This window comes from Oreochromis niloticus, linkage group LG5 (genome assembly GCF_001858045.2).
Source record: "Oreochromis niloticus isolate F11D_XX linkage group LG5, O_niloticus_UMD_NMBU, whole genome shotgun sequence".
Taxonomy (NCBI): domain Eukaryota; kingdom Metazoa; phylum Chordata; class Actinopteri; order Cichliformes; family Cichlidae; genus Oreochromis; species Oreochromis niloticus.
Genome location: NC_031970.2, coordinates 13,450,373 through 13,464,883, shown reverse-complemented (window position 1 = coordinate 13,464,883; position 14,511 = coordinate 13,450,373). Strand labels below are relative to the sequence as shown.

Below are 14,511 nucleotides of genomic sequence, written 5' to 3'. Positions count from 1 at the left end.
CCTGCTTCAATCCTGTCACGCACAACACACACAAATGAGCACACATGGAGCACCCCATGAATGGTTGTGACAGCTAAACATTGCGCCACTAGCCCAGAAACACATGTTCCTTTCTACTATGCTTTACACACAAACACAAAAAGAGTGACCACCGGCTCTGTTCCATTTCACTTCACGTCACTGGCTTCTCTTTCCCTTACACTGCGTCCTTCTTCTGTCTCTTTCTTCTCCACCACTCCGTTTCATCTGTGCTTTTTATTATCCTTTTTTTCTTGTTTTCTTTCTTCAACTCTTTTCACCCCCTCTTCTCATCCTTTAGCACATTTTCTCTTGTTTCTGTTGTCCCCCCCCCCCCCCCCCCTCGCTTTGTTGATTTCCCACTGTCTCACTGCAGCTATTTTTATTTCACACGCAACATTTTTCCACCTAATCCTATCTCACTGTCTCCAATTCCTCTTGTGCCTCATCTTATTCCTACGTGAGAAATAGTTATCCCTTTTCACCTCGCAGGTGTACACCTGCAGAAAACAAGTGGCTACTTCTAAATGCACTGCAAGTACACACAGACAAACTGTTCTGAGATTTGAGCCTCTGTTCAATCTGAAGTTTTGTCTGAGCAATATAAAAATTTGAAGAGTGTGTATGTGCATGTCTGCGAAAGGGCAGAGAGCTTCAGATGTGCATACCAGGAAGTCTGAGACAGGACAGGTGTGTATGTGTGTGTGTATGTAAACGATAGGTGGGCTGTCTCTTTATGGGCACAAGAATGAACACAGTAGAGACCAGGAAATTAAAATAACCTGTGTGATGATGTACTCCAAGGCAAAGAAAGAATATGGATCTATTAGAGGTGTAGAGCTGGATTTGTAAAGGATGGTAAAAGGGAAAGAGAAGCAAAATAATCATTTTCTACAGTTCTTATTGTCAACAAAAGTCAATAAAACACATACTCACTTCACTTCATGATTATATCCCTCTGTGCCACAGAACTTCATTATTGTCCAAATAGTTACATCCGCAAGCAACTCTTACTGCTGAGTGATATCCTTCATTACAATAAACAGACAGCCCATTATCAAAAATACTCACTGCCTCACAAAATTTGTATTGATCCACAGGAGAAAAAAATAGTAACATGTACTTCTTTTTATGATTAATGTCCCAAAATAACTAGCCTGCCCACTGGGCACTACAATGAAATAAGGAACTATAACATAAACTCATGCATTCATTTTTTTTTTCTTTTCAAAGATATTTTAAAGAGCCAGATAATAGGTGGACTCAGACATTGTAAACATTCACTGCTTTGCCCCCTGGTCCCTCGGGGAGATTTATTTCTCCCATATTTAGAGCAGCTATGTGAACTATTTTTATAGCCATGTGACATAAGAATCTATAAACAGCTAGAAAAAAAAGATATAATACAGGAGAACAAAACAGGGTGTATCAAAAAGAATCATCCGAATTCAAAAGGCTATAGTTTTTTTTTTAAGTAATGGACATAGAAGCTTGTGGTAAATTTTAAAATATCTTCTGAAAATAAAATTTTACACACAAAACTTGTGTCCCCCTCCATACGATAGTCAAATTTTTCCCATACTGTTGAGAGCATGTCTGGAGCCACTGCAGCCATGCTGTTGTTATGCTGCTACTGTCAACCATGTGAAACTCACTTTGAAATTAGATGATTCATTGTGGTAACCCTGTATTTCACTGCAACTTATGCTGTTTCTAATTGTTCTTCCACTAGATGAGTAAATTTCACTCTGGCCGTGTAAAAACATGCATAAAAATTGTCTGTTGTGCATTTTTAACTGGTACAGGTAGGGAATTTTATTTATTACAACATCCAAAAGCAAAAGAAAGAGTTAACATTTTTTACTAATAATTGTGCAAACTGGCATCTGCTGTATATATCAATTTGTAAAAGCACTCTTCAATTTGTAATTTGATATTAGCAAAGTCATCTCACTGCATCATCACTGAGTATTGTAGCACTGAAAAAATCTGGCTGCTACGTTGCATAAGCATTTTCTGTGTAGATGGAAGGATAGAAGGTCTATGCCTCTTTTAAAAACTCGGTTAGGCTCATATTCCACAAGCTAGTAAGCTATTTAGCTAGCAGGTTTGCACAATGAGTTCTTTATGAGAAAACATTTATGCGTGGGGCCCATAAGACCTCAGCGCCTCACCAGCTACTTGTGTTTCAAGATGGGAGACAGAAAGTAAGAGTGAGAGATGGAAAGTGAGAGATAGATAAAGCAAGGAAGCAGGGAGAGAGACCAAAACAGAGACTGTAGTGTTAACACATAATTTTCACCTGCTGATTACCACAGAGTTAAGAAAAAAAAGAAAAAACATGGGGTGGACAGAAGACCACAAATGCACAAACACAAACACATTGTGGTAGACACACAAGCATGTACACAACACAGACACACTCACACACACACAAACACAGAAAGATATGCACACAGTAGAGTTCACACGTTCTCACTCACACATAACACAGCAACCGCAAATACACGAAATTCCCATTCCAATTAAATTTAAGCATCTGCCAAGTTAATGCTCCAAAGTTTTGACAGAACTTGTAGCATAAACAACGAATGCCCCAAGGCACACGCACTAGCTATGTATATTTTCTTAGCGGCAAAACAAAGACAGCATCAAAAAAAAGCAAAAGCATTATTAAAGCATTTTCTCTTTCTCTCTCTCTCCCCTCTTTGAATGCAAGGTTAGATCCAGATCGAACACACTGTCTTTACAGAATAGCACCTTCATCTGTTTGATCTCCTCTCACTCTTCATCATCATTTTGTCTTGGTCTTGTTCTCTCTCATTCTCATAAAATGAAGCCCTTGAGAAAAACAACTGAAAAAGAATGGCAGAAGGAAGAAGGACATGGCAGAGAAGAAAGAGGGAGGCATGAATAAAAGGGGAAAGTGTTAAAAACAAAAGAAGTAAACATTAAAGGACAGAAGGGAAGAAGAGTTCAAAAAACGCCACCATAAAGTAAAACCCAAGTGACAAAAAAAGAGAAAGGGTGAAGAAAACACTAAAATGGGAGAAAGGAAGACAAGGAGGAAATGAAGTCAGGACAAAAGAGTGGAAAAACGTTGCAGAGAAAAGGAAATGAAAAGTGGGAAAATGAAAGAAAGAACGAAAGAGAATGGGAAGCAAGAATAGCGTCAGAAAATCAGAAGACTAAAGTAGTACAGTAAAAGCAAAAAAAGAGGTCAAAAGGCCAAGATAGAACAAAGACATTAGTTGCATGGCAAAATGCAAACACAGAGAAGTCCATAGAGAATGCTGGAATGGAGAATGATGGCTTCCTACTTGTTAAGTAAGAACACACTTAACACATACACACAGACACACACCTACACACACATAAGAGGCCATCAGAGATCTGATGGGCTGTCATTTTATCAAATGAACTGCCACTTATTGCGTCCTTACACCCCCGCTGGGATACTCATTACTGGCCATGATTGCCCCCACCTAACCTCTCCTACCTTCTTCTCTGCAAACCATGCACTCCAACATTTCTTCATCTCCGGGGCTTCTTCTTAACATGTCAATTATCATCAGCTTTGATTTGCGTTCTCTTCCCAAGAAGACGTAAAAGGAAACACTTTTTTTCCTCATTTTTTCCTTCTTTGTTATCTTTCTCATCAGCCTTTTTTACCTCTCTGGCTCCAAGTCATGCTGTCACCATATGCAGACCATAGTAAATCATTCTTATTATATTAGTGCTACCTAAGGATTCTACTTAATGAATGAGATGAGTATATCAGTGGATCAAAGTACAGTTGTCCAACAGAAGTAAGACAAAACAGAATCAAGCAACTGCAAAGAGAGATTTCTAAATGAAATCTAAATTTAAAAAAATATTTGAGAAATAAGTAAAAAGCCAACATAAATGGGAAAATAATTAAACAAATAATTAAAGCAATAACAAAGAAAAAAAACAAGTGTTTACTTACCCGCACATTTGGTCCTGGTTACCAGTGGTGGACCTGGGGGTCCTGTTCCTCCCTCTCCAGGTCTGGAAAGCAGGACCTTGATCTCATATTCTACGTCTGGGTCCAGATGCCACAGTTTATATGTAGGGGAGTCAACCACATGGGTCTCTACCCAGTTCCCTGAAGTGGTCCGGTACTCCACTTCCTTCAGGATTATTGGCCCATCACCAATGATGCTGTTGGCATTGGGTTTGATCCAAAGGTAAGTAGCACCTACAGAAAGGAGCTCAGGAGGTGCAATGGGAGTGGGTGGAGCTGTGAAATAAAGACAAAAATGTTTATTTAAGTGTAAAATTGTTCTCTTTTTTAATCAATAAATATTCTTCTGAATACATCAATAAAATGTTTTGTCCCTGATAAATTACACAATCCCTGATAAGTCACACAGCTAACAGGAAAAAAATACATCACTTTCTTTTCACTGTAACTATATCTGGAGCTGGCCTTATCATTGATAATGCAGCACGAATTACAGGATTTACTGTTGCCAAAAACTGATTGAAAAAAAAAAAAAGAATTCCAGCTGTGTTCCAGTATGTAGTACTCAAAAAGACTGAATGCCTCCAATCTTCTCTTTGGGTTTGAGGTGTAATTTTCAGAAATAACAACCTAAAACTTATCTTTTCATTATATAGGCATGTACTTTTTTCACACTTCTGTAGCAACTACAGACTATTTGGTCCATCCCTCCCTCCATCCATCCATCCATCCATCCATCCATTATCTCAGACTCAAGTTCTCACATCCTTGGACTTTCACAGACACATGTTGTACCTTTAAATGTACAAATCCATCAACTTTTAATGTAATATTCAAGAATTACTCTGCCGCTAACGTGCACTTTACCTTTTGCAGTGAAAATAGATACCATTAAAGCTAAAGGGGACATTTGATGTCAAATTCTTTACCTGTAGCATTAATCCATCACTTTGTTGACACACTGCTGACAGCTACTTGGAAATAATGGCATCTGTCAAGCCTAAAAGCATGAGGTTTTATTACTCTTTCCTTTTTTTTTTTCTTCTTGTCCAAACCAAGTTCACATTTTATAGATAATATCTTTTCAAAATGAAAGTAACCTCTGAAATGACATAGACAAGAAAAGTTCTAACCCATATGAAAAGAAGTGTAACTAAAAGCAGACCATTTGTTATACTTGGAAAATACTATATATAATGGGGAAATTTAAATATTTGACAAAACGACTTTCAGTAAAAGGATATAAAGTGCTAAATTGCTACTAAACACCAATGCCACAAGGGACTTTTCATACTCCCCACTATCACATGTGAATGTGTAATACATGGTGAGTATGAGACCACATAAATGATCTTCTGTTTTCAGGAAGAAGACATTAGGTATATGCAATCTACTGGAAACTTAATTATTTGAGAAAGACAAATACATAGTAATATTAACTTTCAAAACAAAATGTGAAGGCACAGTAGTGTGACTCAACAACAGGCTTAGTTAAAGAGCAACAGGAGCAGATGGAAACAATGGCATGGAAATTAAATGGAGTTATTTTTTACTGGCCATCAGACAGTGCCGGTGAGAATTCTGTTCATCATTATGAACTATGGTAATTAGTATGGGCAGCTCCCACTTCTTGGAAGACCTCTATATCAGCACCTTGAACAGCGGTCATGACCCACTTTTTAACAGAAGGATATGATGTGCCTGAGCTGCACTAGAAACAAGAAAATGCTGTCCAAGTGCGGATTATCTTCTTGTGTCCTTAAAATGTGAGTCATAATCACACTGTAATATTCTTTTAGGTAAAAAAAATAAAAATAAAAATCAGTTTCCTGGAGCTTTGTTGTGATACAGAACCTTTGAGGCATCTACACATGGATCAGCTTGAAAATTGATCAATGATTATTAAGATGGAGGCGATGATGCTCAGAAGCACACACGTGCAAATAGAGGACCAACCAATTAAAGGTCTTTTCAAAATGAAGCTTCCTTACGCTACACAGCGTAAACTGAAAACACTTGCAACTGAAAGAGTCATTTAAAGATTGAAGTTTGTGGTCTCTGAGAATGAATCTCTTTGCCATGACAGGTGCTTTGTCAGTTGACAGCTACGTTATGCTGGGTAAGAATAATGGTCCCTTTACTCCTGCAGTCTAAAAGCAAAAGTCCTGATTTCCCTCTCCAAGTTTTTTACTTTCCTCAAGGCTGCATTAGAATATGTATGGTGGCTGCGGGGCCGATGAATCAACTGTCAGTTACTGCATACTCATCCATCTCAACTATATGGAGGCTAAGTGTGTGTGTCTGAGTCTGTGTGTGTGCATTTGTGAGTGTAGGAGAGAGTGACAGACAATAAGCATCTCTGTGTATGCCTAAGAGAGGTTTGGTGTGCTTTGCATGTATTTGAATGCATGTGTTTCTGTCAAAATATTTCCCTTCTTAGCAAACAGAAACTTTGATTCTTGAGATAAAAAAATAATATTTTCTTTCATAAAATAGTGATACAGTGAAATAAAACCAATCATCACTACTGTATTAATCCCAAAAAACACATCACAGTTTTGTTACAGTCTTTTGTCCAATGAACACAGTTTAAATGTCATTTCCCCCACTCAAAACTGCTCTCAGTATGAAGAGAAAAATGTGCCATTGATGATGTTTCTGCAAACAATAGAGGTCCATTCAAACCATCTTTTGCAAAGTAAGAAATAGTCATCACATTATTGTAATGAAGTAACCAAATGCATGTTTCCTTTTCTCATCCAGTGTCATTTGACTGCCTGAATTTTGGTTACCAAATGGTCTGAAACAGGCAGCCACCCAACATTTTTTCAAGAAAAACACTATCTGTGTCTAAAGCCTGTCTGATCTTTGGATGATCACAACCATTATCTCTCTTCCCCTTTATGTCAACATTATAATATATGGTGCAGTGAAAATTGGTTTCTAGGTTAGTTAGTTCAGTACAATAAGAAATGGGCCCCCGAATGAGAAGTCATCAGTCAGTCAGTTTAAGCTGCCCTTGCTGGCTAGTTAGTTTTATTTGCTCTTGGCTTTCTTACTAATCTATCAGTTCTGTTTTTACGATATTGCCTTTTTATCAACAGATGGGTCATGTAAAACAATGATGTGGACAAGCTTTTTCTAGTTAGAAAATATAGTGAGGAAGTATAGGTAACGTTCAAGGTACTACAGCTGTGTCCAGTTGCAGTAGTCCTACAAAACTGGATGTTACTTTTCCCAGAACATTTTTAAGCGTAACTCACAGTAGGAAAATGGTCTCATCTAATTGAAAGGCTGGACAAATATTGCGAAAATTTTAGTTTTTTTTTTTAGTATTGCACTAAATGAGTCAAACACACCAAATCACTGACAACTACCTCTAAAAGAAGCTTGTCAGCCTTTACTACAAGTGCTTTAACACAGACTTAACTGTTCATTAACATCATTTATATTCAACAACTTCTCCTGATGTTACTCCACTGGAAGAAAGGCAAAATCAATCAATCACTCCCTGCTCCTTCTGTTTTCTCCCACCATCTCTCCATTTCTCCCTCTGCCAGCTCATTTGCAGCAGAGAGTTACAGAGGCCACCCGGTGACATGCAACCTGGTACCCACGATGATATGGCGCGAACACACATTTTCAGAAACACAGACACAGACGTTTGCTGATAAAAAATTGACTCCAGTACCTCTTGTACATATGCATGCAAATACACCCACACAAAATGAAGCATGGGCCTGCATGTGAATACAAACAAATACATGACTGTACTTACACATACCGCAACTGGAACTGAATGATAAACCAGAGATACAAAGACAATAACTTGTAAGAAGCACACACAAGCATTTCAGTACATGTAGACTATGTATTGCAAGCATATGTGGGGATCTCTAATGAATACAAAAAACTACAAACATATTCTGATTGCTAATCAACAGCTTTAGCCTTCAAACTTGACTTCAAACAGTGATGTTAATGAACTGTGATAGGAGGGAGAGTGGAGGGCAGAAGAAAGCAGAAAGAAGGTTTTTTGAGAGTAAGAGAGACAGGGAGCATATAGGTAGAACCGCAAACCACAACTGGTGAGCGATTTTATCATGTATGTAAATGAAAAGTAAAAAAGAGAGAAAGTGAGGAAAGAAACACAATGAACGAATGTTGCCAAAATGGTGAGAGTGAACAATGCTTAAAAAAAGTAGCGGGACAAATGCTGCACCAGCGAGCTGAAAATGACCCTTGTGCAATCAGTACTCTGAAAAAATTTTGATATTGAGTTTTTTTTTTTCTTTTTATGATTGGCAGACAGGCCCTTGTTAAAATTGTGTTACAAGAGACTTCAAATGTAGCTCTTGTTAGTTAAATGACTTCTCTAAACCTGCACAAATTATATTTGCATATCTGCTTTGCTTTTCACATTTTTAGCCTTTTAAAAAACTCCCAAGACATAAAACATTGCATTACAAAGTAAAAAAAATGCAGCAGCCAACAATAATTCTGTCATTCATACGGGAAACAGAACGTGTCCAAGGCACTGTGAATGCCTACAAGACTCAATAATACATAGAGAAACTAACAGCATATGTCACCTCCAAAAACATTATTCTTATAACCAAATGCAGAAAAATCACTGAAACTGATTTGTAAACAAATAATTGTAATAACAGCTTTTCAGGTGCTTTTATGAGTCAGACTCTCTCGTGATGTTTGTGTGTCAGGACACTTCAGGGTGCTACATGTTTCACAAACACCACAAACTGTATGCTGAATGGTTATAAATGCTTTTCATCTACTGAAAGTTAGATATGAATATAAACAAGAGGAGAGAATAGGCTGTTTCCACCGAGCTCTTCCTGCAGAGCTCTGTTATGCCTCTGCAGAAGCCACATACCTATTGTAGTAAAAACAAGCAGAAATTGGGATATAGCGGGCAAACAGCGCCGTAACTCTGGGCCCATAAAGACCACTGTGTAAGTATTTATGTCTATGTTTTTGCAGCAGTCACAGCCCCAAAAGGTTTTATCTTTTGTATTCTGGAGCCTTGTTGTCTGAAGACTCATCGTGCCTCGTGTTACTACACCCTGCGGGAACAAAGTATATGGATCTACTTTTTACTACACTGTATTACAATCCCAGCATGGTGTTTAAAGAAGGCTCATGATGTGTCTGTGTCAAGACAAATAAGCCAAAAACAAAAGAACTTAAGTCCTGTTCTTTGTACAGTGGAAAAAAAAAACGTCCTTGCTTGTGCTAAGTTTGCTTTACTTAATGTATTTTTTTATTAATGTTACTGTGAATTGTGCACACCAAAAGGCATTGGATGTTTCTGAGTGTGTGTTTGCATTGTAGAGATTTTTCTGTCTATAGTACTTTCTCTCCATTATTAAGACCTCAAGGTCACTTAGACTAGACTTTCTCAAAATGTCCAATGGGTATTCAGAAAATCAAAAGCCTACATAGTTTCTATATTCTAATTTTAAGAGAGAGATTAAAAGATTACACATATATATTAGCCCTACTTGTCTTTTAACTAATGGAAATTTAGAAAAATAATCTCAAAATTGAATTTTTCAGTAGATGAATTTTTGACACACCAGCAATAAAAAAAATCATCGTCTTCTGATCGTTACAAACTTTGAGTGAACATTTCATAAGCGGAGAAAACTGTAGACATTTTTTCATGTCCATAGTGGTCTTGCTCCCTTTTAGCTAGGTAGAAAAAAAAAGACACATTAAGTTTCCACTTGTATTTACCACAGTCATGAAACAGCATATGCTCACATCAGCACCTGCATGACAGAAGTGCTCAGTTTCTGCCCTCCCATTTCAACACACACACACACACACACACACACACACACACACATACATATGTATATATCATGAACCTATTTTGCAGCCAAAACGAAGCATATACAATCTTTACCTATAGAGGTTTGATACAACATGTAATTACTACATATATGTTATTTACATAAATATTAACCAGCCTTCTTACTAAACCAAAAAACTGTGACTTCGCACATTTTACAGATTAAGTGGACGTCAGATTGAATGTAATCACAGGTTGTTTAAAGTGTCAGTGGACAAACCAATGTTTTTTAAGTGTAGCACATAAATAAAGATTGAACGAAGAACACAGATTATCTTTTGACTGTTTGCATCGTGTTGTTTTCTTTACTCTTACAGTAAGAATTTTTCACTGACCAATCAATGAAAACTAAGCTATATGTTAATTAGAGTTAAAAATAGATTTGGATTTTTTTAAAATTTACTTTAAGATGGAATAATGATAGCTACAAACACTACTGTTTTTGCAATTCTATTATTTCTGCTACTGTCTAGATACAACATACATATGGGTATTAAATTTTAGTTGTGTATAAAGTTGCTAAAATGCATTTTTATAACGTGGGAGAGACAATCCCTACTTCTATTACTATTAGTTATTCTTTTTAAATCATTTTTGACATGAGTGGTAATAAAATCAGGAACTCTTCATTACTAGTTTAACCAGAGTGCAGCAACAAAGCACCCTCAGCCATCATGAAATTTTGACCTGTCCCGGTTAGAGGTTATAGTTGTGATGCTGTTAATATTAGTTTTTCTGAGTGTGTTCTTTTAGATTTATCGTTTGTGGCAAATCTAAAAGTACTTTTGACTGTAACTCAGCCATGTTCTTGGAAAGTGAAAGATTATAAGATTGCAAACGTGTGTGTGTGTGTGTGTGTGTGTGTGTGTGTGTGTGTGTGTGTGTGTGTGTGTGTGTGTGTGTGCAGTGGGTGAAAGACTGAGTGATATTAGGCTTCAGCCCACCAGAGGAGAGAAAATATATCACCCCAGTGGCGGAAAAGATGGAAAAATCTGTTGCACCAAAAATGACAATCACTCTGCCAAAATCTGTTTTTCTCCCATTTCAACAGTGGAGCAAGAAGGAGTAATGACAGTCAAGATGATAACAGAGCATAACTGAGGGTGAAAGAAGCCATTTAATTTTTCTTTTGTCCATGAAATGCTTCCTCTCCCTCTATCTGGCCCGTTTATATGGGTTTTCTTTCCTTTTAATAATCCACGCAGAATGAAATCCTCAAAAACGAACTTTATCAAGTAGCTATTAAATAAGCTGGAGTCGCATTTTACTTACACAAATCTCAATATGTTGTTAAAGGATTTGTTTTGAACAATGTGAAAGTTTGAAAAGACAATTTTCTTTTCTGTCTTTCCCCATATGAGTTATTTTTTTCTCTTTTTGCTTAATCTCCTTGTAAATTGTTGTCTTATCAGTAATACACTGCAGGTCTATTTCGCAGCTCCTTGAACTTCATCTCAGTTCATCTCACATAGCAAAGATAAGACACACGTACACACTCACATGCGCACAGATTAGCATAATTCAGATATGATAAGATCAACAGAATTCGCCAAGTGTTAATGATAACTGCCACATGGCAGCTTTTTGAGTGGAACAAATTTATATTGGATAGTTCTTTTAGTATTTCAAACTTCTCTATCTCTGCTTTCCAGGTTCATCGTTCAGTGTTTCTAGAACACTGAGCACCAGTCTGTAAAGTGATGTAATTTTGTCAACCAACAGTTTTAGTCATCACTTTTTTTTCTTTGAAACAGCACTGTAATTATGCAAATTGCAGAGATATTTCACAAGAGCTGGTGTCACTTCTAACCTCTAATTTAAGCGAGCTGAAGAACACTGCAAAGACACCAATTCATTTTCCTTATCATTTAAAGATCAACAGGCAGGGGTTTACTGATGACAGTTATCAGACTATGCAGCTGAAATATCAAGGGATTCTGTTTGTTGCTCCTGTCATGTGAACTAAGATATCAGATAATTCATTGTTATAAAAGGCAGCAATCCAAAAAGAAAAAAGTTCATAAGGATGTCATTTTTAAATGGTTTTAAATGGTCTTAAATCTTTGAACAAGCAAGATAAACAAACCTGTTAGACCTAGGCATACTTAAAAGCATCTAATTGATAACGATGATGTTTCCTTTGTGCTTTTGGTCAGTTTTATTGTTTTTGTTCATCATTTAGGTTGGACAACATTTAAGAGACAAAGAATTTATTTTATTGTATTTTTTCAGATTGGGCTTCTAGACATACCTTTTACCCCACATGCCCGTATTCTGACGGCCCAGCCCTGTGTGCTTCAAATTCAATATGGGTATTCACTATTGTGAATGTACTCTACCTGAAGGGAAAATTTCTGACTCACTCATCAACTCGGTGTAAACTCGGTCCACTGACTTGTCCTCCCATTGTCCTCAGTATCTCCTGGTTTTAGCCTTATTTCCACTGCCTGGCACAGCCCCACTCGGCTTCACTTACTTTTGATAAAAGCTGTTTTTCCCCTGCAAATAGCAGCTCCAGTAGCTAAAGTAGTCAGCACTGATTGTCATAGCAGTGCAGTGTAAAACTACTGTGAAATTATAGTAAACATGACTTAGTATTGGCCAAACTTATTTGGAATTATTTCACCAAATACCAAGAAATTACCTGGTACAAATAAGCAAATAAAATCAAATAGAGAAAAGCAATTTTACATCATAACATGCATATCAAATTAAGTTCTAGTCATGTAACGCGCAGCAGGTCCAGGAGGAAAGCTTGGGGGGTTTTCGGGGAACAGAACAGTGTTTCCATCTTTAAGGTAGTTTAATGTTGCCATTACCGATACTATGTAAACATGTTAGATGAGTTGTTTTGAACATTCATTTCAATGTAAAATCCTGCTCTCAGTCTTACAAATGTGTAAAATGTGATGCCCCAAACTGGAGAAGTCCCAGAGAGGGATGAGTCTCTTAGAACGTAAGATGGGGAGGTTAAAAGCTCTATCGTGCAAACAATAAAACATTTATAAACAAATCCAGAAAGGCTGCCAGCCTTTATATGCTCAAGCTCACTTGAGACTGACTGATGCAAAAGTTAGTGTTAGTGCCATGGATGACATACTGGTGATAACCACATTGATGCTGCTGGTATATACGGGTTTAGGAGTGACGCGGTGCCATCCAGAAGTCTATTTCAGCAAGAAAATGCCAAACCCCATTTTGCAGACCTGTATAAAGGTCTGTTTTCACCCACTGCAAACATTTGGAGCATTATGAAACACACAGAGGAACATGCCCCTGTCAAATGTTTTTATGCCTTTTTTAAATTTTAACAAAAGTAATAATTGCTCAGTTTCAACATTTGCATACGCTGTCTTTATGCTGTTGAAACTTTTTGCTCTAAAACTATGGAACTGGAATAAATAAGGATAGATTGTGTTATCAGTACCTCTCAGACCACAGCGGTTGGTCTGACAGACTATGATGGGTCTTCGTGTCGTATGGAGTGTATCTGACAAGGTTTCACATAATGCTGTCATTGGGGAAACAATTCAGTGGTATGTGTTATTTTTTTCATAGTAATTATGACTCTGAGTGCAGACACAGCCTCTGATTTGAATCTTTTTTCACTAGAATTTGTGAGATTGCGCCACATTACAGTCCCGTCAAAGTGTCCATAAAGATGACAGTCAACTTCTACCTGCTTGCTTAACATGAGCTGCTGGAGAGATAAGCTGGTAAAAGGTGAAAGGAACTCAGAAACAGCAATGAGGAGACTGTCTGATCTTCTTAGTTTCACAAAAATATTTTCCAGTGTTTTTTTAATGAAATGTGAATTAATCCAAAATCTGTCAGCTTTGCAAAACAGCAGGATAACTTTAGTGGACATGTTTCTCCACATTAAACTTCACTTCCTTACTCCTCTGGTTGCTTCTCACTTCTGTTTTTTTACTGTTGTTGTTGGTTTTCTGTTATTACTGCAGTGATAAATTAAATCTACTTGCTTTTAATTCGCCCAAACTTTCTTCTTACTTTTTTCCCCATTTCACCTTTTTTTCTGTGGTCCTCTCCCTTCTTCTTTTGAACTCTGCTGTAAACACATTTTTCTTTTACTCCTTCATCTGTGCTGTCCTGTTTCTGATTTCAACTTTTCACCTTTACTGCATCCTCTCCTGCCTGCCTCCCTCACTTCTTGCTGACCCTGTTCTTACTTCCTCTCTCTGTCCAATTCGTTCCTTTTCTCACCCGCGGTCCTTCTCGTCTGTTATTCACCGTACCTGTTCATGCATTACTTATATTTCTCTTCAGAAATTCTGTGTGAAGTGTCCACTCTCTTGTACTAACACACACACACACACAGACACACACACGCACAAGGAGAGAAGGAGATGCACATGAAAGAGAAATGGACATGGAATACCAATTACATGACAAACTGCCCGGTGTACACAACACAACACAACGCATGCACACACACACAGACACACGCACACTTAAAGACACACATACCCTAAGGCAAGCCCTAAGAACCTGGTTAAAGAGGCAGGCGGAGTGTACACTGGCTTAAGCTTCCCTTCTTATTCCATGCACACACACACAGACACCTACACACTCCCCGATGTAGCCAAACAAACAACTTTGCACACTTTTT

At 37.5% G+C, this 14,511-nt stretch overlaps 1 protein-coding gene across 14 annotated transcripts in view; it reads right to left on the bottom strand.

Moving 5' to 3' along the window:
- Positions 1 to 14,511, bottom strand: part of ptprt (protein tyrosine phosphatase receptor type T) — a 294,849-nt gene that overhangs the window by 187,788 nt on the left and 92,550 nt on the right. For all 14 annotated transcript variants that reach the window (XM_025907164.1, XM_025907166.1, XM_025907170.1 and 11 more), the window contains exon 8: positions 3,989 to 4,282. In XM_025907164.1, the coding sequence (XP_025762949.1) occupies positions 3,989 to 4,282 (294 nt within the window). The remainder of the gene's footprint in view (positions 1 to 3,988; positions 4,283 to 14,511) is intronic.